Source organism: Candida tropicalis, assembly GCF_000006335.3.
Source record: "Candida tropicalis MYA-3404 genomic scaffold supercont3.1, whole genome shotgun sequence".
Lineage (NCBI taxonomy): Eukaryota > Fungi > Ascomycota > Pichiomycetes > Serinales > Debaryomycetaceae > Candida > Candida tropicalis.
In genome coordinates this window covers 2,114,682-2,139,024 of record NW_003020038.1, presented here as the reverse complement: position 1 = coordinate 2,139,024, position 24,343 = coordinate 2,114,682, and the positions used below count along the sequence as shown (strand labels likewise).

The 24,343-nt window shown below is 34.4% G+C and overlaps 6 protein-coding genes across 6 annotated transcripts; 5 read left to right on the top strand and 1 right to left on the bottom strand. All coding sequences in view use genetic code 12, as the record gives it.

Annotated features, from left to right (window-relative positions):
- Window positions 1–240: 240 nt before the first annotated feature.
- On the top strand, window positions 241–855 carry CTRG_00942 (phosphatidylinositol N-acetylglucosaminyltransferase; the record flags this gene model as incomplete). The annotated part of the gene is made up of 1 exon (XM_002546114.1): window positions 241–855. One exon carries the CDS (start codon window positions 241–243, stop codon window positions 853–855), a length of 615 nt encoding a protein of 204 aa, XP_002546160.1.
- Window positions 856–2,837: 1,982 nt separating this feature from the next.
- On the bottom strand, window positions 2,838–11,702 carry CTRG_00941 (uncharacterized protein; the record flags this gene model as incomplete). The annotated part of the gene is made up of 1 exon (XM_002546113.1): window positions 2,838–11,702. The coding sequence occupies one exon, from the start codon at window positions 11,700–11,702 to the stop codon at window positions 2,838–2,840; it is 8,865 nt and encodes a 2,954-aa protein (XP_002546159.1).
- A 2,220-nt stretch (window positions 11,703–13,922) lies between these two features.
- CSP37 (Csp37p) lies at window positions 13,923–14,945 on the top strand (the record flags this gene model as incomplete). The annotated part of the gene is made up of 1 exon (XM_002546112.1): window positions 13,923–14,945. One exon carries the CDS (start codon window positions 13,923–13,925, stop codon window positions 14,943–14,945), a length of 1,023 nt encoding a protein of 340 aa, XP_002546158.1.
- A 311-nt stretch (window positions 14,946–15,256) lies between these two features.
- PRS (putative proline--tRNA ligase) lies at window positions 15,257–16,936 on the top strand (the record flags this gene model as incomplete). The annotated part of the gene is made up of 1 exon (XM_002546111.1): window positions 15,257–16,936. One exon carries the CDS (start codon window positions 15,257–15,259, stop codon window positions 16,934–16,936), a length of 1,680 nt encoding a protein of 559 aa, XP_002546157.1.
- A 1,222-nt stretch (window positions 16,937–18,158) lies between these two features.
- On the top strand, window positions 18,159–20,450 carry PIN4 (Pin4p; the record flags this gene model as incomplete). The annotated part of the gene is made up of 1 exon (XM_002546110.1): window positions 18,159–20,450. One exon carries the CDS (start codon window positions 18,159–18,161, stop codon window positions 20,448–20,450), a length of 2,292 nt encoding a protein of 763 aa, XP_002546156.1.
- A 1,373-nt stretch (window positions 20,451–21,823) lies between these two features.
- PTC2 (type 2C protein phosphatase) lies at window positions 21,824–23,425 on the top strand (the record flags this gene model as incomplete). Its single annotated transcript, XM_002546109.1, has 1 exon — window positions 21,824–23,425. One exon carries the CDS (start codon window positions 21,824–21,826, stop codon window positions 23,423–23,425), a length of 1,602 nt encoding a protein of 533 aa, XP_002546155.1.
- Window positions 23,426–24,343: the final 918 nt, after the last annotated feature.

The following is a 24,343-nucleotide window of genomic DNA, read 5'->3' as shown; positions in this document are numbered from 1 at the left end:
AAGGAGTATATTCTGACTCAAACCCCGGGTCGTGTTCTTTGTAACCAAAAATTACCCCAAGTCACGTGCCAATGACTAACAAACTTTTTTTAAAAATAAGAATTTTTAAAATTAGAACACTTGAACTAATAACCTTTAATTTTTTTTTTTTTTCATTCAATTTGAGTGTTCTATAAGTTTGTCCAAGAAAACGATTCATACATTTGCTGTGACCATGATATATATGTGAAGTTACTCCTCATGTCATCACCAAAAAACTACAAATTGGAAATAGTTCCACCATTACACTTATCACCTAAAGAATCGCGAAATCTTTTGAAGTTTACAGTCAGACATCAATCATCCAAGAGACTAATTATTGCCAAATACTCCTTATTGATATTAGTAGTTATTTCTTTAGTTACATATATCTCCTACCACATAGATAATATTAGAAATGGGGAATTAGAATTGTTAAATTACTTTACAATCATTTTACAAATTGCACTTATAGGGGCATTTTACTCGTTACAGCCACCAGAAGATTCAATTACAGTTATGAAAGGAATTGGGATCCAGCTCAATTCAAAGAAATTATGGAAATTTCAATCCTATGATTCATTTATTCCAATAGAAAATATGATTGATTTAGTTATACATGAAGGATTTCACGAATACGGTCAAGTAATCTTTTACTTGTGTGTTTTGACGAAAGCAAATGGTGATAAGAATTCGATTACTGTGGTATTTCCTGAATTTTTACCAAGAAAAGATATACTATTAACTGTATGGACTTTAAGTAGAGAATTGTTATTTGGAAGTACCCAAAGATACTGGAGAAGAGTTCCAGGACAGGGTCTAAAACAGGTTATTTAGATAGATTTACATAGAAAAGAAAAAGTACACCAAGAAAAACGTATAAAATTAAACAAAATATATTTATTAAAAGCTTTATAAGATTCTATATAATCAACTTGATAAAACAATAAAAAAAAGCACCATAGGAATATAAATGATAATAATAATCAAATTAAGTATAACATTTAATTAATTAACATAATATTCAATAATAATAAAAAAAAAGACCCAAATGAAACTAAACTAGTGAATGTAGAAATAAAAATAAGATGTAAATACCGAATATGCAAAATTACCAGTTACCCAATTGTTTAAATAAATAACCCTTGTTGTTCTTTTCAGCCAAACTGGCGACACCAACAGTAGCCAAACTGTAAAAGACTACACTAGCCAATACTTTGTAGGCTTCTGGGCTGTTAACTGGACTGGTTGACAATCGACGAACGGCAGTAGTGACAGTGGCAGAAGCAAAAGACTTTGGAATGGCTTGAAACAACATTGCTCTGATTTGTTATTAAATAAGATTTAGTGAATATATGAATTTATTTGATGAATGGATGATAGATAAGAGAAAGGAAGGATCATTTGTAATTTCTTATAGAGGATTTTTTGAACTATTTATATGATGCAGCTATCTTCGTACCATTAATGCCAATGGACATATACTTGCGAATCATTCGATTACCACGGAAAATCTCGCAACGACACCGTGCAGCAAACACACAGAGGAAAAAAAAAAAATAAAAAGAAATTAAAGAAACAAAATTGCGAAAAGTTGAGTCACCAGATGTAAAGATTTTCCGAAATGACATGAAAATTAGCCAATAATACCCAATTGCAACAGAGGCGTAAATGCATGGTTTCCGAAAATATCCTATTTTGCACTTTTAAGTACTCCGTGCTTCTCCTTAATGGTAATGGTAATGTATTGTGCCCGGAGTTTAAATTTAAACTGGCAGGCTCCTGACTTTGAATCATCCATTCAGAAACGTTGGAGAGATGGCTCGAAAATCAATAAGTACTTGTTACTCCAGATTCAACTACCCAAACGAGTCCTTGCATGTAGAAGTGAAGGCAATCATTAAAGCATCAATTTCTGCGTGTTTCGTGTCTTTTAGGTGGGAGGGGGAGATATTCCTTTACATGCCTTCCCCGATAAAATCCATGTTGATATGAATGAATTATCGCGTTACAATTTATTTTTATTTTTCTCTACCTCATCTCTATGAGGAAAAAAGAAATGTCAAATAAACCATAGTCACCGTGGGATCATAATCTTTTTCTTGGGTTACATTGTTGGTTTGGTTCTCTGATTATTTGTTTTAAAAAAAAAGTAATTTCAATCACCAGGTTAAGAATAATCCATACCCCCTAAAATACTTTAATTCAATTATAATGTCCTTTTTTTTTAACGACCACCTTTATCGTTTTGACAGAATGCCTCTTGAACAGCGCTTTTCAAGTTGGTCGTTTTGCCTTGTGGCCAATCCAAAACCTGGAATTCTGCACAAACTAAATGCAATAACCAGAAAAAATAAATGGAGAGACAAAATGAATAAAAAAAACAAGGGATGAGTGAATTATTTCGCTGTAAATTAAATAAACGATGATAATCTGCAATTACTTTAAACTCATGGTAACAGATTTTCATTGCTTCTATAGATTTCGGGGTTGCAGTTCCGTAATGAGATTATATTTTGCACTAAAGTAAAATGTAATACAGATTTAAAGTGTAAATCCCTAGATAACCATTACACATGGTAGCATATTTCTTATCTTCATACCTTATCGAAGTGATTATGAACTTTTCATCCATTAATTTTACATTTAATCAGAGATAATAAAATCATAATAATACGAAAATAAATTTATTCAAATTAAACAAATAAAATATCACTTATAGAAAAATATTCACGAAACAACAAAGATATGGAAAAAAAAAATAAAATATCAAGAAATGAAAACATAAAAATTAAACTTAAACAACAAAATATTCCATTTTAAGAAACCAATATAATTAGCGAACACAAAATAATAAGCCAATTGGAGAATTTTGTATGTGAACCCGATCCTTCATAGGTTATCACAATATCTGGTGTTGAGACTTGAGGAACATAGTGAGATACCAAAGTCGTATCACCATTACCAAGAGTTATTGGAGGAGGACTGGAACCAGCAGGGGTAATTTGTAATTGACTATAACCATCTGATGGTTCACCTATAAGAGACAGATACTCTCCATCAACAGTTTCAGGAATCCGTGTATCACCATCAGTCATGATTGAGCCACCTGTGATAACAGTTGTTGGATACACTATATCTTGGGAAATAGGGACCGATGAAGAACCTTGCGGACTTTCTATCACCGTCATCGAATCATCTATAACCGAGGGACTGAAAGAACTAGGAACAACAGGAACTTCAGAAGAATCTTTAGTTGATTGTATCACTTGATCTGGAACCGTAGTTGATGGCTCTATTTGATCTGGAATTGTAGTTGATTGGTCTACTTGGTTTGTAATTATAGTTGATTGACCAGTTTCAGCTGAATAGATAGTTGATTGCTCTACTTGACCTGGTGTTGTACTTGTTTGTTGCACTTGATCTTTCTCACTAATTGATTGTTCTACCTGGTATGGACTTGTCGTTGACAGCTCTGCTTCAGCTGTGTCAGTAGTTGGTTGTTCCGTAACTGATTCTCCCACTTGATTAGGAATTGTAGTGGCACCAGTATCGGAAAAATTCGTTTCAATAGATTGTTCAACGGAATAAAGCAGCGAAGATGGAACATCCAAAGACAGTTTAATTGTAACAGGAGTAGGATTTTGAGTCGATTGGAAACCATTAGTGCTTGGAACAGATGATATTTCCAGTGAGGTTGTTTGGGACAAAACAGATGAAGTATTATAACCACGCCAAATCAGCTCTGACCATTGACCATTGCTTCCAGTAGAATCAACTCCATCTGTATTCGTGTCAAACGCCAGATGACTCTCGGAATCTAATGTTGTTATTAATGATAGAACAAATGACTCGTCATCAATTGTCTGTGCATATTCAGTACTTTCACTTGCATCGGTAATCATAGTAATATCAAATTGAGAGTTCGTTGTTACACTCTGAGACATAGAACCCTCTCCTGATGGATCAATCTGTTCTGATGGCAAACTTGATTCACTACCACTAGTTTCATCAATACCAGAAACAACAAAACCATCCGAGGCACTACTTATATCTTCACTAGAAGCAAACCAAATTTCAGAAGGATATTCAAAGCTAACTGGACTTTCTGGTACAAATTCAATTACTGTATCCGTTCCTCCAGGTAATTCCAGTTGCGTAACGACACTACCGTAAGTCCCAACCCATTCTTCAGTGACTGTAACAGTTGGGTTTGGGGGAACGTAGATTATAACAGTATCACTATGCGCTGGTTGATTTGTATACGTGATCGAAGTTGTAAAATCTTCAACCCAAAACTCTGTCAACGTAACTGTTGGATTGACAGGAGCATAAATCACAACAGTATCAACACTATTTGCACTATTCTTGTAAGTTTCTGTGGTGAAATATACTTGACCCCAAAATTCCGTTGTCGTGATGGTAGGATTCGGTGGCATATACACAACAACTCTATCAGTAGCACCTGGATTATTACTTTCTATAACAGTGGTGGCAATATCTTCCAACCAAGTTTCATATTCAGTTATTGTAGGATTTGCAGGTACATATTCAACAACAGTATCAGTACCATCTGGCCCGTTGGTTTCAGTGAACACCGAACTGAATGATTCAATCCAAAACTTTGTAGTAGAAATTGTTGGATTAGGTGGAACATAAATAACAACAATGTTCGCAGAATCATCTGAAGGATCGGCTTCTGTTACTGTAGTTCTATGATCTTCTGTCCAGAATTCGGTTCTGGTAACAACTTGCCCCCTAGGATAGTATTGAATAACAACATCAGTACTGCCTCGCTCATTTGATTCAGTAACTCTTGTAGCATATGTTTCAGTCCAGAACAGGGTAGTAGTAACAACAGGATTATATGGGAGGTAAATGACAACTGTATCTGTGCCACCAGGTGGTTGCGTTTCAACAGCTGATGTTGTATGAGGTTCAACCCAAAATTCTGTAGTTGACACAGTTGGATTTGCAGGGGCATATAAAACAGCATATAGTATTATTTCCTCGTTATCTTGAATGGTACTTGTAGAAGTGGAGGTACTGTAATAAGTCTCTGACCAAAACACAGTACTGGTAACAGTTGGAATCGGAGCAGCATAAACAATGACAGTATCAGTAGCACCAGCATCATGTGAATGAGTAACAGTAGTGTCATAATCTTCAAACCAAAATTCAGTAGTAGTAACAGTAGGATTTGGAGGAACATATACATAAACCAGATCTGTACCACGTGGTTGATCAGTATGCACCACAGTAGTTGTGAAATCCTCAACCCAAAACTCAGTGACTGTAACTCTCTCGTTGCCAGGACCAAGCTCAGCAACATAATCTGTATTACCAGGTGGGAAGGTTCTTGTAGTAGTACTCCAGTACGCTTCTGACCACTGTTCCGATGTTGTAATTGTAGGGTTATGTGGAAAATAAACTACTTCTTGGTCAACACCACCAGGTGAATTAGTTGCAGTAACAACGGTAGTAAAACTTTCAATCCAAAACTCCGTCGTTGTTGTTGTTGGATTTGGAGGAACATACACCATGATATTTTCACCCTGAGTTATGGTACTAGTAAATTCTTCAGTCCAAAAAACAGTTCTAGTAGAAATTTCATTAGATGGATGATAACAACCCAGTTCACCAGAATTATCACTGTCTAAACAGTTGTCATTTGACGACAATGATGACGATGATGATGGTGATGATATTGTAATTTCTGGAACGTAAATAATCTCCACATCTGTCTCATTAGGACCATATGTTTCTGTGACCGTAGTAGTGAATGTACCAATCCAGTATTCGGTAGTTGTAGTAGTTGGATTGTAAGGATAATAGACAACAACAGTATCTATTCCATTAGGACCATTTGTATGTGTAATAGTAGCAACAGAACTATCCAACCAGAATTCGTTTTCGGTAATGGTAGGGTTTGGATTCACATAAACAACTTCATCAACAATATAACCAGGTACGTCACTTAAAGTTCTCGTTCTTGAAATAGTTGAGGTGTAATCCTCCAGCCAGAACTCAGTGGTAGAGTATACCGAAACAGGAGGTTTATAGACGATAACTGTATCTGTTTGACCGGGATCTGCAAAATGAGTTGTACCACTTACAAAATCTTCAAGCCAGTCCTCTATAATGATTACAGTTGGATTAGGTGGACAAAGTATAACAACATTATCTGTTCCATGTGGCCCATTAGTTTGTGTACTCGTGGCTGTATAAGTCCCTGTCCAGAATTCTAAAATAGTCTGTGTTGGGTTATTTTGAAGATATACATAAACAGTATCAACACCCTCTTGCAGATTGATATACGTGGACAGGCTTTCGTATGCTTCATCCCAGAATACAGTTGTTGTAACCGTTGGATTTGGAGGGATATAAACCACAATGACATCTGTTTCCTCTGGACCATGGCTTTCAATAATAGTAGTAGCAAATGATTCAATCCAAAAGCTAGTAATTGTAACAGTTGGATTAGCTGGGACATAGATAATAACATCATCAGTTTCTTCAGGATCATTACTTATGGTTGATGTTGTTGTATATTCTTCTGTCCAGAATTCAGTTCTAGTAATGGCGGCATTGAAAGGATAATGCTGAATTACATAGTCGGTCTCTCCTGGTTTATTAGTTTCTGTAATTCTAGTCGCATATTCTTCACCCCAAAAAATAGTAGTGGTTGATGTTGGATTACGCGGATAATACACAATAACAGTGTCTGTACCACCAGCATCATTTGTTTGAATAACCTCAGTTGTGTAGGATTCAATCCAGAAATCGGTTGTTGTAACAGTTGGGTTAGGTGGATGATAAATGACAACTGAATCTGATGTACCAGGCTCATTTGTATGTGTAACTGTCGTAATAAAATCTCCCTGCCAGATAGCAGTAGTTGTAGTTGTAGGATTTGCAGGGAAGTAAGCAACCACATAATCATCTTCAAATGGTGCGTTAAATTCAGTTGCTGTAGTTGCATAGTTTTCTACCCAAAACTGTGTTCTAGTTACAGTTGGATTTGGTGGTGCATATACAACTATGGTATCAGTTCCAAATGGTTCATCCGAATAATAAGTAGTACCAGTATGATCTTCTGTCCAAAATATTGTCTTATATGTAACTTCATTATATGGAGCATAAACAACCACGGAATCTGTCTCATAAGGATCGTTGGAGTAAGTGATTGTTCCTTCAGTCGGCTGATCCCAAAATTCCGTAAAATACAAAGTTGGATTAGGAGGAATATAAACCATCACTGTATCAGTATCCAATGGACCATTTGAATGTGTGATCGTTGTACCAAATGTTTCTGCCCAACGCTCTGATGCAGTAACGGTTGGGTTTTCTGGCGCATACACTATAATATAGTCCGTTTCAAATGGAGAATTCAGAACAGTAACCGTATCAGTATCAGGAGCAATCCAAAATTCAGTAGAAGTCAATGTAGGATTTGCTGGCGCAAATACAACAACAGAATCAGTACCACCTGGCTCATTTGTATGAGTCACTGACGTAGCAAGACCTTCATTCCAAAATTCAATGACAGTAATAGTTGGGTTGACAGGAGCTAGAACAACAATCAGATCAGTACTATCAGGAACAGAAGAAATAGTAGTTGTAGACCAGAATTCTTCAGACCAGAAACTTGTATAAGTGGTAGTTGGATTTGGTGGAACATAAACCATGACAGTATTAATACCTCCAAAAGTATCAGTATATGTTGATGATGCTCTATGATTACTCAGCCAAAATTCAGTAGCAGATGTTGTTGGATTCTGTGGGAAATAGACCACAACAGTATCGGTGTCAACGGGACCATTGGTTTCGGTAGCAGTAGTGGTAAATGACCCAGCCCAAAATTCAGTGGTTGTAACAGTTGGATTTGGTGGAACATACACAATGACATGGTCAGTTTCTTCAGGGTTATTATTCTCGATGATAGTACTGGTATAGTCCTCAGTCCAAAACTCAGTTCGTGTCATCACTTCATTGAACGGGTAGTAAGCAACAACAACATCAGTTTGGTCTGGACCATGTGTCTCAGTAACCCTAGTTGCATAATCCTCTGTCCAGAATTCAGTTCTGGTAGTAGTTGGATTGTGGGGAACATAAACAACAACCGTGTCGGTATTATCAGGACCATTGGTTTCCGTGACGGATGTGGTGACACTATCTGGCCAGAATTCAGTGATAGTAACAGTTGGATTGGCAGGAGCATAGACGACGACATTATCTGTACCCGAAGGATCATTCATCTGAGTCAGTGTGGTTCTGTAATCTTCACCCCAAAACTCAGTAGTGGTCTCAGTTGGGTTAGCAGGATACTGAACAATCACCGTGTCGGTTTCTTGTGGGTCATTCTGTACAGTCACAGTGTTGACATAGTCGCCAGTCCAGAATTCACTTGTGGTGGTAGTTGGATTAGGTGGGTAGTAAACAACAAGGTAGTCAGTACCCTCAGGATCATTAGTTTGTGTTTCCGTACTGATGTAATCTTCCGTCCAGAACTGGTTCAACAAGAAAGTAGGATTCACAGGAAAATAAGCCACCACAGAATCTGTACCAAGAACATCATTAGTGTATGTAACCACACTTGCATAATCCTCACTCCAGAATGATGAAGTAGTAACAGTTGGATTTGGAGGAACAAACACAATCACAGTATCAGTACCATCTGGATCATTTCTCTCGGTCGCTTCAGTAGTGTAGGATTCAATCCAGAACTGAGTGGTGGTGACCGTAGGATTTGGTGGAACGTAGATAACGACATTATCGGTTTCCTCAGGCCCATTGGTCTCAGTGATCGTGCTAGTAAAATCCTCAGTCCAGAACTCGGTTCTAGTAATGACCTGGTTAAATGGATAGTAGGCAACAACCTCGTCGGTCGTGTCTGGCCCATAAGTATGAGTTACCCTGGTAGCATAGTCCTCGGTCCAGAATTCAGTTCTGGTTGATGTTGGATTGGATGGTACATATATGACCACCGTATCGGTATCAGCAGGTCCATTGGTTTCAACAGCAGAAGTGGTGTAGGTTTCAACCCAGAACTCGGTTGTTGTAAAGGTGGGGTTTGGCGGTGCGTAAACAAGTACAGAATCTGTACTATCAGGACCATTCGTTTCCGTGACTGTACTGTAATAATCCAGCAACCAAAATTCGGTGGCAGTGACAGTTGGGTTTGGTGGGTAGTAAACAACAACAGTATCAGTGCCATAAGGAGCATTGGTAAAAGTGACAGTACTGGTTACATCAACATCTCCATCGGCATTGCCAAACTCGGTCGTGGTCACGGTTGGATTCGCAGGAGCATACACAATAACAGTATCTGTGCCTTCTGGTTCGGCCGATTGTGTGACAGTAGAAGCAAAATCCTCAGTCCAGAATTCAGTATAAGTTGCAGTTGGGTTAAATGGGAAGTAAGCAATTACCGTGTCTGTATCAGCAGGGCCGTTAGCAAATATACTAGTGGTAGCATGGTCTTCGGCCCAAAACTCTGTAATAGTGGTAGTTGGATTTGGTGGCAAGTAGACCACAACAGTATCGGTGTCAACGGGACCATTGGTTTCGGTAGCAGTAGTGGTAAATGACCCAGCCCAAAATTCAGTGGTTGTAACAGTTGGATTTGGTGGAACATACACAATGACATGGTCAGTTTCTTCAGGGTTATTATTCTCGATGATAGTACTGGTATAGTCCTCAGTCCAAAACTCAGTTCGTGTCATCACTTCATTGAACGGGTAGTAAGCAACAACAACATCAGTTTGGTCTGGACCATGTGTCTCAGTAACCCTAGTTGCATAATCCTCTGTCCAGAATTCAGTTCTGGTAGTAGTTGGATTGTGGGGAACATAAACAACAACCGTGTCGGTATTATCAGGACCATTGGTTTCCGTGACGGATGTGGTGACACTATCTGGCCAGAATTCAGTGGTAGTAACAGTTGGATTTGGAGGAACGTAAACTACAACAGTATCAGTTTCATTTGGCCCAAGCTCTTGAGTTTCAGTAGAATGAAAATCTTCCAACGAGAATTCAGTAGTTGTAATTGTAGGATTAGGTGGAACAAATATAACAATTGTATCTGTTTGCTGAGGACCATTCGTATTAGTGACCACAGAAGTAATTATGCCAGTCCAAAATTCAGTGATAGTTTCTGTTGGATTTGAAGGTACGTTAATAACCATTGTATCAGTACCACCAGCAATATCCGTATAAATGAGCTCTTGAGTGTCTGATCCTGTCCAAAATTCATAGGTTGTTAACGTTGGATTTGGTGGATACATAACAATGACAAAATCGGCTTCACCTACTCCATGGGTTTCTGTCAAAGTTGTAGTATAAGTTTCAACCCAAAGACTAGTAAGTGTGGTAGTTGGATTAGCTGGATGATTTACAACGACAGTATCAATAGATTCTGATGGATCAATAACTGTCAAAGTAGAAGTGTATTCTTCATCCCAAAAAGTTGTGACTGTTGTAGTAATATGGTATGGCGATTCCACCAATACAGTAGCAGTTTCTCCAAGTACAAAAGGAAGTGTTGTACTTCTTGTTGTCACACCCACATATGAGCCTGTTATTGTTGTTAAAGGCATTTGTTTAACAATTTCAATGGTTCTTGTTCTTTGGGTAGCTGAATCAAATGGTAAAGTTGTAACGTAGGTAGTTGCTTCTGTAACTGTTCTAGTGATGATTTCAATTGGTTGCCCATACAGATCAGCTTCACTTCTTTGGTATGGATTCCATAATCTTGTCATCGAATCGTCACGATATGATCCACCAACACAAGTATATTTAACCTCATAAGCAACCCTATATTGTTCAGTACTTGGAACTGTTGCAAGCGCATTAATAAATGGTCTATACCCTGCTGGTATGTTCAGAAATGATATACTAAAACCTTTCGTAGTACATTGTGAAGTATGTGGGAAGTCAATGTTATCAATAGGATTGTTCCAAGCATTTAATCCACTAGTTAAGCCAGCTTCAATAGAATTACAATCTAATTGGTATCCATCCGCAGTAGAAGAAATACCAAGAGTACCGGAAGCATATCCGTTGGGACAGTCTGGAATTATTACCAAAGCTAATGATTTAGCAAGTGATTGAATAACTCTTTGAGAACTAAGTAATCCAGATGGATCTGCAGGATTTGCTTCAAAATTAACTTGGATAGAAAGACTATTATCACCATCGGTAAAGGTCACAGTGTTTTCTCCAACAACAAAACATGTAGAAGCTTCAATATCTGTTTCTGAACCAGATCCACCAGCATTAAAAGTAAGTGGAACAGAAACTTGTCCGTAGACAATTGATGAAGGAGTCAAGTTTTCAGAAACAGTACATTCCATACTTGAAAACAGAACAAATTCTTCTCCAGAATTTAATCTACAAGTTGCATAAGTGACACCATCTGCCGTCAACTCAACATATGGAGTACTGGTAAGGAATTTGAAAACACATGGCATAACCAAGGTGAACACATCTCCTGGACGAGCAGTGCTACCTTCAAGATCCCAACCAAAAACAGCTGTCCATGTTGGGAAATTTGGTGGAGTATAAGTAAGTCTAGGATGGGAAAACGTTAATGAATCAAAACTGGTAAAAACACCCGATATTTCGTCTGCAAGCACAGCTTTAACAGAGGTCAATAATGTAATTACTAGTTGTAGCAACAACATATTGATGAGATTGTAGTTAAAAGTAAACGATTCAATGAAAGGAACGAAATGGGTTATCAATAATTGTAATATTTATGATCTAGAAAAAAAAAAATTGAAAACTCCAATAAGGTCAATTAGCCAAACCATCTTTATATAAATCATTAAAAGCGGGTTTTAAGAAGTGTAACCTTGAGAATTGAAGCAAAGGATGCTATATTTCTAATAGTTACTTCATTTAAAGTTATGATGTTGCAACGAATGACGATTGCGCTGCTACCATTAAGGCGAGGCAACAAGGGGTGTGTGAAATAGGTTGTTGATACATTACAAATGCGAAAGTAAAAGAGTCACAATTTCTCCACAGATTTGACATTGATGTTCTTGTTAGTCGATAAATTCCTTTTCATTATTGACCAGTGGATATGATTGTGATGATACCACGTTTTATTTTTTGAGTACATATGATTTTTTTTTTTTTCGTTTTGTTCTTAGGTTTGTATGGTGAGATACAGAGGCTGGAATTCTTTTCTTCTTTTTTTTTTGCAATTATTATACACATAAAGACGATATTAGAGTTATTCAGAGTAAGTTAATTGAATATCTTCTTCGCAGATACACTTTCATTATGATTTTTTTTTCTGAAATTATCTAACTGATCACAAAACGACGAAGTATCTTTAATAAACTGGTTACATTCGTTTCCCTGCCGTTTTTCATTGTTTTTTCTATTTTGCAGACAACATGAACTTTAATGTTTATATTTCATGTCTAAATTCACCAAAGATGGTTATGCTTACAGATATATTACTAAACTTAATAAAAAAAAACTGAGGAGTTTGATTATCTTGGAAGTACATAACCATCGCTAAAGATCAATAGACACACGAAGAAAACGGCCCTGACAAAATACTACAAGCCAAGAATCTTCAATCGAGTTTATTTCAAAGCCAGATATCATGTAGCTTTTGTATTCAATAGCAGTGGCTGACCAGTTATACGAATCATACCAGATCAGATTTTGAAGTTAACGCCCTATTCGGTAGAGAGCTGGTGGTTGCAATTTATTGACAAACGTTTATATCGGATAGCATGGAAAGTAAAACTGTAAGCTATGAGTATCTTCTTAAGAAAGACACGGCGTGTGTATTGCATTTGATATACAACAGTACCAGTAATCCATAGGGGGTTTTCGACTCTGAATTCAAAATAAATTTCCAAATATGATTTATTAGATGGAAACAGAATTAACAAGAATTTGCTCAAAAATTGGTATAAATTTTTGAATAAAGTTTGCAAACGTTAGTTTTGCACGACAATATTAAGTCTAGCAATTTTCATTAAACTTACACTACCGTACTTGCAAACAATACGAGCATTCGAAGAGAAACTCTATTAACCTACTTATGTAGATGAAGAAAAATTAAGGAAAATTTGACTGAGAAAGGGGTCGCGAATCTGGAACCTTTTGCACGTGGTTTGTATAAAACCCATCATATATTACCTCCTAATAATTATAAAACACATTTGATTGATGGGTGTCGTAATTTGTATTCGCCCATAGGTCCTTTATTATATCACAATTAAGTTAAAGTCACACGGTAAAATGAATAGTTGCTGTTGCTCTTATGACCGGAGCGTTTCAAATTCTTGCTCGTTATGCCACAAAATTGGCCTGGAATTTAAATCGAACTTTGGGGAAACAAAAAAAAATTTAACCACAGAAAAAAAAAAGTGGAGGAGGTTGTTGCACGACTTCTTTTGTCTTACAATTTGCCATTCTACTAGAACCATCTTTTTCATTATTGTTACTTATATATGTGTGATACCAGTTCTCACGATATGGGGATCTGATCCAATTTTACAACTATTGACGAATAATGTTAGTCAAGAATAGTTTTGTCTTGTACAATTGTGAGTGGGAATATATTGCGTCATACACATGGTTGCTGGACATGGACAAAATTATTTATCAATTACGCACACAGACAGACACACAGAGAGCAATTATAGCAACCTTAAGATTATAAGGAAATAGTTGTCCTTCTTCTCCCCTTTTCCACTCTATTGAATAAATTAAATTAAATAGCAAGTAATCAAACAAGAAATTCAATTCATTTTTAAAAAGGGAAAAGAATTTTTTTTTTTTTCAATTTCAATTACACTTTGTTTTTCTTTCTTTCTTTATTAAAATTCAATTCAATTGAAGAAAGTAACTACGTTTAATTATATAAAAAGAAAATGTCTACTGGAAAATATCTTTTAGGAACTGCTGCCCTTGTTGGTGGTGTTTACTATTATGACCAATATGTTCAACCAATCTTACCAAGAAAACAACGTGAAGAATTGGCTTATCAAACCAAAAATTTAGAACAATCTGCTAATGATATCAATAATAAATTGACTAAGAAGATTGAAGAAGGCAAGGATTTTGTTGTTAAACAATCAGATGCTGTTACCAAACAAGTTAAAGATTCTTCAATTTATAAAGATGTTAAGAAAAGCACTGAAGATTATAAAAGTGCTGTTGAAAATGCTACTGATTTCGATAAGACTTCAGCCAGAAAAGCTATCCAAAAATATATTGATTTTATCAATCAATTAGGTGAAGGTAAATTTGAAACTACCACTACTCAATATTCTACCATGTCTCCAAATGTTGAAGTTAAAGAAACTTCAATTTTTGACAGTTGGTTTGGTGGAGCTAAAACCGATGCTCAAAAGGCAAAAGATGAAGCTAGAAAGAAGGCTGAAAATGCTAAAGAATCCGTTAAAGATGCTACTAAAAAAGCTGAAAATGGATTTTTCAATTGGTCTTCCCCAAAAATAGAAGAAGCTGATAAACAAATTGAAAAAGCTGCAAATGATACCGTCAATTGGGCTAATAAGCAATACAACCAAGCTGCCAATGAAGTTAACAAACAAATTGATTATGCTTCTGCTGAATTCAACAAATACTATGCTAAAGCTGAAAAGGACTGGAGTAAAGCTATCAATGATTTGAATAAACAATGGGAAGATACCAAGAAGCATGTTAATGGTAGATATGATACTGAAAAGGATAGAGCCATTAAGAATGTTCAAGATGCTAAGACCAATTTTGAAAAAATCACTAACGATGTTGCCAACGATCCTTATAAAAATCAAAAATTGAATGATGCCAAAGAACATTTCAAAAAATCTGTGGATAATTTGAGATTATTTGGTGATGATGTTTATAATGATTTCTCTAAGAGATTCAATGAATTATTCAATCAAAAATAAGCTACTGACTAAATACCTTAGACATTGAACTCACCATAATTTATTCGGTAGTTTTTGTTTTATCTTATTATCACTATTATTATTAAGTATTTATTCATTTATATTATTTTTAACTTTGATATATATTTATATATATATGTAATTACATATTCTTCCGTATTTATCTAGAAAATGAAATAATCTTGTTGTAAAACTCAATCAAATCTTTTGATTTCTGTTTTCTTTTATTGCGCGAATAGAAAATTTTCAATAACCCGCAAAGGTAAATTCACAGATACCAGATTTTCCTCTCACTTACTATTTCCATATCAATGATAATTAAACGATTTCTTCATATTAAAAAGGTTCCTAAACTTTACGGGAACCAATTATCTAAATTCAAATATTCTAAAGATATACCAACCCATGAATTATTAACTAAACTTGGATTTATAACTTATCCAAGATCAGGGTTAGTTAATTGGTCAAAATCAGGATTATTAATCCAAAATAAAATAAGTTCAATAATTAGATCAAGAATGGATGAAATTGGATTTGAAGAATTAAGTTTATCTTTAATAAGTTATAAAAAATTATGGCAAGAAACTGGACGATGGGATAAATCTACCGAGATATTTAAACTTGAAGGTGATGAATATTTATTAGTACCTACAGCAGAAGAAGAAATAACTGATTATATTAATAAAAATTTAGAAAGTTATAAACAATTACCTATTTTAATGTATCAAATAAATCCAAAATTTAGAAATGAAAAACGCCCAAGAGGTGGATTATTAAGAGGTAAAGAATTTTTAATGAAGGATGCATATTCCTTTGATTTAGATGAATCAAATGCAATGAACACTTATGAAAAAGTAGTTGGTGCATATCATAAGATATTTGGAGATTTAAAAATTCCTTATGTTAAAGCACAAGCAGATTCAGGAGATATTGGCGGTAGTTTAAGTCATGAATGGCATTACATCAATGAAACGGGTGAGGACACAGTATTTAAATGTAATGAATGTAATCATACTTCAAATGTTGAAAAAACTTTATCTTATCCTAAAGATTATGATGAATCTGCCGAAATTTCTGTGAAATATTTCATAACAACTGATAAATCAACTTTAATTTGTGCTTATTATCCAAGTAATAGAATTATTGAACCAAAATTCATTCAAAATGAAATCCCAGATTTAGATTTAAATGAAACTAATCAAGATGAAATCTTAAAAGAATTTGAAACTGAAGATTTATCAAAACGAGTAATTAGAATAATGGATTCAAGATTAACTTCTCGTTCAAGATTTCCTGATTTCCCTATTGGGTTCATTAATCGTTCTTTAATTACCACGTTAACAGATATACCAATTGTATTGGCTGAAGAAGGTGAAATTTGTGCACAATGTGAAGATGGGGAAATATCAGCTCAAAATGCCATTGAAGTAGGTCATACATTTTATCTTGGTGATAAATATTCCAAACCATTGAATTGTAATATTGATGTTCCAACTGCAGAAGGTGGAATGAACAAACAAACAATTATGATGGGATGTTATGGAATTGGTATTAGTAGAATCATAGCAGCTATTGCCCAAATCAATCGTGATTCCAAAGGATTAAATTGGCCAAGAAGTATAGCTCCTTGGGAGGTCACTGCTGTTGAGATTGGCCAAGACGAAGAAAGAACTAAGGAAGTGTTTAAATTATTAAATCATGGTAAGATTGATTATAGACTTGATGATAGAAATGAATCCATGGGTAAGAAATTAAAACAATCTAATTTAATGGGAATTCCGTTATCTATAATTTTAGGAAAACATTATCCAATGGTTGAAATTGAAGTAAGAGGTAAGAAATACCAAGATACCTGGAAACACGCATACGAAAAACATAAGGATGAATATGATTGGAAAGTTGAATATGATGATGGAAATAATGATGTCAAACATTATGTTCATAAAGATGGTTTAATTACAGTTGTAAATAGTTTATTAAAGGACATGTAGATAAATAATTCTAAATAGAAATTGGCGATTTTCCTTTTTATATTTTCATTCTTTGTATTTTTTTTTTTGAAAGTTATATTATACAGATAGAAATTATACAAACACCAGCTGTTTTTCATTTATGTATAACTCGTTGTTGAAATAGAAAAAAAATTTTAGATAATAAATCTATTTGATTGAGATTGGAAATGATTAACCTGTGCATGCATATTTGTTTTCTCTAATGATTAATGGAGTGGGGGCAGGATGGAAGAACATTAATATTGATTAAACTTATGAAGTGAATTTACCAGTAATTTTAGCAAAGACATGTAAAATGATAACGGAGAAAATAAAACCAACAGCTAAAAACAAGACAACCAAAGGATCAACTCTTAAACCTTGAGCTTCATCAGTGAACAATTTCATCATGGTAGATGAAGAACCACCAGCACCTGCTGATCTAGTAGACAATGGGGTGGCACTTGAAGCTTGAGCTTTCTTGTCTTGAGTAGCCTTTCTTTTGGCTGCACTTCTTAATCCACCTGGGGCTTGATTTACTGCTGATGAAGACTAAACATGGAAAGGGTTAGTAAATATGTCTAACGATAATTATAAATAAATTAATCCATATAAAGACGATGATGATGATGATGATTAGTTATTACATACCATTGTGATGTGTTGGATATATCTATTTTCTAATATAAAAATAAAAAAAAGATTGATTCAAATTGAAAATCTTGACAAACCACTTACGTATCAAGTTTTTTTTTTTCAGTTCATTCATTCAATTATTGAAAAAAAGGCTGGAAAATTTTTGTGCGCGACAACAACACACAGTATGGTGTACGTGTACTTTGTTCAATACCAAAAAAAAGTAGAATCCACGTCCACATTAAAAAAAAAAAAAAAGACTGATTACATAATCAACCAATCCATGTGTGTGTGAGTGCTCACTTGAAAAAAAAAAATAATCAATTAAATAAATTTAAAGTGTGAGAACAAAATCTTTATTACAACACCAACGAGAGAGCGAGAAAGCGAGTGAGCGTGAGCGAGAAAGAGTGACAGAAAAAAAATTTAGTGCAATTCTTTCACTCAATCAATCATTTTTTTTTCCCCTTTTAACTCTTAGTACAAATCCAAACAAAAAAAAAAGTGAAAGAAAAATAACTCAACTTAAAGGCAATACAACCTTCCCCCATTCACTATTACTTGAGATTCAAAAAAATAAAGACTAATGGATACCGTAATGCAACGCCGTCCTTCTTTATCATCATTGTCTAGTGCTTCTGGGTATTCATCTTCAAACTATGGAGGTGGGAATCCAAATAGTAACAGTAACTCAAATACCCATGGAAACAACACTCCCAAATTATCCAATCAAAGATTAACAACAAATCGAAATTTACAATCTTCTTGGGTAAATCAATCAACAACTACTCCTTCTAATGTTGGACCTTGGATAGAACAACAACAGCAACAAACCCTTGATCTGTTGGAAAGTAAACAAGATAATGCCGAAATTGGTCCAACAAATCCCCCTGCGCCTGGCAATACATCTATTTCCACCTCTACTTCAATTAATGATGCTAATGATAATGTCGATACAACAACTAATATTAATAATAACACCATCACCACTACTACTACTACTACTAATGTTACGAAAAATTCAAGTAATGCTAATGATAACAATAACAATAATGTCACCAATGTCAGTCCTAGTACAACTGCTACCAGTACCAATGCCAACACTTCCACTATTAATGAAGCTGATGATGACGAATTAATCCCTACTGCAATTGTCATAAAAAATATTCCTTTTGCTATTAAAAAGGAACAATTATTGGATGTCATGACCAAATTGAACTTACCATTGCCTTATGCTTTTAACTATCATTTTGATAATGGAGTTTTTCGTGGCCTAGCATTCGCAAATTTCACTTCTACTGATGAAACTTCATTGGTTGTTAACCAGTTAAATGGAAGAGAAATTGGCGGTAGAAAGTTAAGAGTTGAATACAAAAAGATGCTTCCTTTACAAGAAAGAGAAAGAATTGAACGTGAAAAAAGAGAAAAAAGAGGACAATTGGAAGAGCAGCATCGTTCAGCTTCAAATGCTTCTTTAGCTTCATTACTTTCTGCAGCTTCAACTACTGCTGCCACGAAAAATTTGAGTGTTGCTGGCACCACACCATCGCATACGACTGAACGTTTATTTTTAAGTTTGCCATTTAATAATGCCCTGTTTAATATTCCTCCTATGGAAATTAATTTTAACGATCCTGAAGTTTTAGAATTGTACACACAATTTGTATTGTACCGTGATGATATTACCAAATCTATATTTGAATTGGCCATCTCCCCAGTTAATTTAAACATTAGCCAAAGAAAAATCATATCTATTATTTGTAATTATTTGAATTTATTAGAATTATTTGATAACGGATTGATTATTGTTAGAAGAAAACCTGGACATATTCCCCAAACAATTACTCAACAACCAAATATACCTATTCAACACCAGCATCAACATCATCAACAACAGCAACAAGGTCAACAACAACCAGTAAACTTGCTCCATCAACAACAGTCCCAAAATGCATCACTCCAAGCTTCTCATTCTTCTTCAATGATGAACCTTAATCAATTAGCTGGTTTTGCTGTCCCTACACACCCTGAATTGTTGAGATCACAATCACAATCCGCTTTACATTTACCAAGATTGAGACAACAAACCTCAACTCCAACTCAGCAACAAGGACAAGGTCAACAACAAGGGCAACCACAACAACAAGCTCAATCATCTCAACTGGGACAACAATATGGTATCTTTACCCAGCAACAAGCTCAAACGCCCCAACAACAGCAACAACAATTACAATCACAACAACAGCAGCAACAGCAACAGCAACAAAGTAGACCTTATTTGCCAGCATTTAACCTGTACCAACACACTTCTACTCAACAACCATTGTCTTCATCTACTGTTCCCCAAGGTTATGGCACTCAACCCCAAATTTCTACTCCAACATTAAATTCCAGTAGTGCGGCTGCTTTGCTTAGATCTAGTAGCAATAGATCATATGTTGATGTTAGATCAACTCCTCCATTGACTAATACATTTATTCAACAGCAACAGCAACAACTGGGACAAGGACAAGGGCAATCTACATCAATTCATGATTCACCAACTACACATCATTTACAAGCTCAAGGACAACAGTATTATGGAAATAGTGGAAACGGATTTAATTCACAACCACAAACACCTTTAACTGCGAATTCTGATGTCAATTCAAGATTTCAGCCCTTTGGACAACATAGTCATTTAACTTCTAGTTTTACATCATTATCACAAACCTTACCAAGTGCTGGTGGATCAGGAGGAGTCGATGACTTTGGTAATGCTAGTCTTTCATCTAAATTGAATAGTTTAGGATTAGGTGGAACTTCAAGTGGTACAAATAACAATACTAGCACCAATAATGTTTTTGATAATGGGAATGGAATCTGGGGACCCAAATAGAGTTTACCAAAAAAAATAAAGTAAAAATAAAAATGAAAGAGTAAAAAGATAGATAGATAGTTGAATCAATTCTAAAACACACCTACATACATATATCTATATAGAAGTTATATACACTGAATATGTTATACAAAATTTTTTTAATGTTATGTTTCTTTATTAGTTTATTTGCAACAAGAGGATGTTTACATAGATATTGGTTGTAAAAAAAAACATTAAAGTGTTGATAGTTATGTGATCACGTGACTGAACGAAGTCAAAAGATTAATTTTTATTTTTCACTTTGTTTCCCCTTTACTGTAAGAGAAGACAAAACAATAGAAACTGAAAAAAAAGAAATTTTATAAATTGCAAAGTGAAGAAGAATGATAAAACGGACGGGGCGAGCGAACGAACCAACGAACGAACGGACGGACGAAAAAAAAAAAAGAAATGACACTTTGTCTATTCTCTGTGTGCTTAATTGTTCGTGTTCTTGTTGTCAATAAGTTATTCATTGCAGATTGTTTGAATATGTGTGTGTGTGCGTGTAGAGAAATACATAATTTGGGTTTTCAAAAATTTAATTTAATGCATTTCGATGGCAAAATTAATTAACTTGTTTTAAATTGGCTCGTGACCCTTTTTGTTTTTTCTTCCCCTACCCTAGTCTATTACTGATCACGTGGAATTGTAAAGAAAGGTTCTGCTTTAAGTTTCTCTACAATAATAAATCTCTAACAATTGATCCTATTAAATAGAAGAAAACAGAGGCAATAACAATTAACCTAAGTTAAGGGCAACAAATAATTTCTGACATACACACACAGACACACATTTGCTCACGCTTACTGTATTTCTTTTTTTTTTAGTTGTTGTTGTTGTTGTTGTTGTTTGTGTTCTTTGAACAGAGTGAGATTGAGAAGAAAAAAAAAAAAGAAAAAGAAAAAAAAAACTCATCATCAATAAAACCAATATTAATTCAATTCCCATCATATCCACTCTCTTCATCATCATAACATTCACATTACACACACATACTTATACAATACCAACAACAAAAGCTTATATATATATACATACACCTATAATTATCATTTAAGGAATTAACTTCACGTGTATATTATCAACTATAGAATCAATTAATTCTACAGAATTAGAATCAGAAAAAAACAAAAGAAGAAAAAAAAAACCAAACCCAATTAATAACTTCTCTTCATTAACACTGAAGAGTATTGCCATTAATTTTTTTTTTTCTAATTTAGATTTGAATCACCTTCCCATAATAGTAAGAATATTGGATCGTAATCAAGAAATAATCAAAGGGAAGCCACACTATTGAATAAAAATCAATACATAAAACATACATATAAATATCATTTAAAAAATAAGATATGGGACAAATACTTTCACAGCCAGTTGTTGAAAAACATTCTGAAGAAGGTAAAGATAAATACTTGGCTTATGGGTTATCCTGTATGCAAGGTTGGAGAATCAATATGGAAGATTCTCATGCTACCATTTTGAATTTGTACAACTTACCGGTTAAAAAAGATGACGAAGAAGATGAAAAATCAAAAGAATCTAAATCTACTGAATCTACTCAAAAGGATAATTCTCAAGATGTTAAAGATGCTGATAATGACACGCAAATGGATGATGAAACTACTGATAACTCCAAGGACCATATTGCATTCTTTGGGGTTTATGATGGTCATGGTGGTGAAAAAGCTGCCATTTTCACAGGTGAAAAATTACATCAATTGGTTAAATCAACTGCTGAATTCAACAAGAAGGATTATATCAATGCATTGAAACAAGGTTTCTTGGCTTGTGATCAAGCTATCTTGAATGATTTTTACATGAGAGATGATGATAGTGGTTGTGCTGCCACTTCTGCCATTATTACCAAAGATTTAATTGTTTGTGGTAATGCTGGTGATTCTAGAACTATAATGTCTACTAATGGTTATGCTAAAGCTTTATCTTTTGATCATAAACCTTCAAACGAAGGTGAAAAGGCGCGTATCTGTGCTGCCGGTGGTTACGTTGATATGGGTAGAGTTAATGGTAACTTGGCCTTATCTCGTGGTATCGGTGATTTTGATTTTAAAAAGAATGTCGATTTACCAGCTGAAGAACAAATTGTCACTTGTTATCCTGATGTGATACAACATGAAATTGATTTCGAAACTGATGAATTTGTTGTCTTGGCTTGTGATGGTATCTGGGATTGTTTGACTTCTCAAAAATGTGTTGAATGTGTTAGAAGAGGGATTTATGAAAAGAAGACTTTGACTACTATATCCGAAGAAATTATGGATTTATGTTGTGCCCCAACTTCTGATGGTTCTGGTATTGGTTGTGATAACATGTCTATTGTCATTGTTGCATTATTAGACCACACCAAGAATGAGACTTTAGACCAATGGTATGAAAAGATTATTTCCAGAATCGAAATTGCCGAAAAGGAAAAAAATAAAGACGAAACTTCTAAATATGGTCCAATTTCCGCCCCTTATAATGACATATATAAAGAAATGTATGGTGAATATTATGATATTGGTCAACAAGGTCAATCCAGTCAAAGAAGTAATGCTGGAGCTGGTGGTGCATTTGGTGGAGCTGGTGCTTCTGCCAATGGAAACTCCATCTTTGGTAGAAGTGGGTATGATGATGATGACGAAGACAAAGTAGATGGAGAAGAAGAATCAGCTTTGAATGGCGGAGCCATCTCCTTACAGAAATTGTTGGCTTCAAATGCTATAACCAATGAAAATGGTGTGATATATTTGGACACCTCTTCTGCTCAATCTTTATTGGCACATTTTGGTGTCGCTGATCCAAATGCTGCTGATGATGATGTTGAAGAAGTAGAAGATGACGAAGAAGAAGATACTCACCAAGGACGTGCTGCCGAAATTGATGTTGATGATGATAACCAACCAAAAGTTGAAGAAATCGAAGAGCAACAAGGTGAAGTTAAAAAGGATTAGATGACATGATATCACACTGGATATAACTATGAAATAATAAATGAAAAGAAAAAAAAGTGAATCATACTTTTTTTTTCATGATTTGTACTTTTTTTTTCTATTAATATTTTTGTTTTTCTTTATATTACAGCATTTATTTTCGTCATGCATAATACCAATAGCAAATCCATTCTACAAACGATTACGACCACTTCAACCACTACCACTATTATTATTATTATTACTACTACTACTACTACTACTACACTACTAATACTACTAATACTACTATTACATTTACTATTACAAATTTTGTTACATTGAGTTCTATTTTCTTTTTTGTTAATATAAAGGGTATAATATATTTTTTTTTCTTATTGTTTTCTGTTCTATTTAATTTGTATTTTAACATTGACTTGATTTGATATTATAACGCAAAAGAGAGTTCATTTGAGTGTTGTATTTCAGTTCCGGAATTCATAATCTTATCTGTTGTTAATCTGTTGTTAATCTGTTGTTAATATGTTATCACTCATTATTCATCATTTGTTAATTAATTATATATCGTATTATTATCACAGTACATGTTGTTTTCAAACTACTTCTTGTTTTTATTTTTATTTTTTTTTTTCCACATCACTTTGATTATAACTTGTGTTTATGAATTTATTTATCCTATTTATGTTTCCACTTGTGTTGTTTATATTGTATATATTTAGATGGTTGAAATTTTATTTTTTATTAAATATACTTACTTAGTTTATATTGTTTTAGAAGAAACGTGATCTCTCTACTATATGAGATGCTGTATAAAGAAATGAGAAGCTTTAAACAAAGTTGGTTGCAAAAAGAGAAACAACCCCTTTCTCAAGAAAACATTAACAAAAATAAATTGTAAATTATATATATGTTATAACTATAAAAAGGAGATTAAATTTC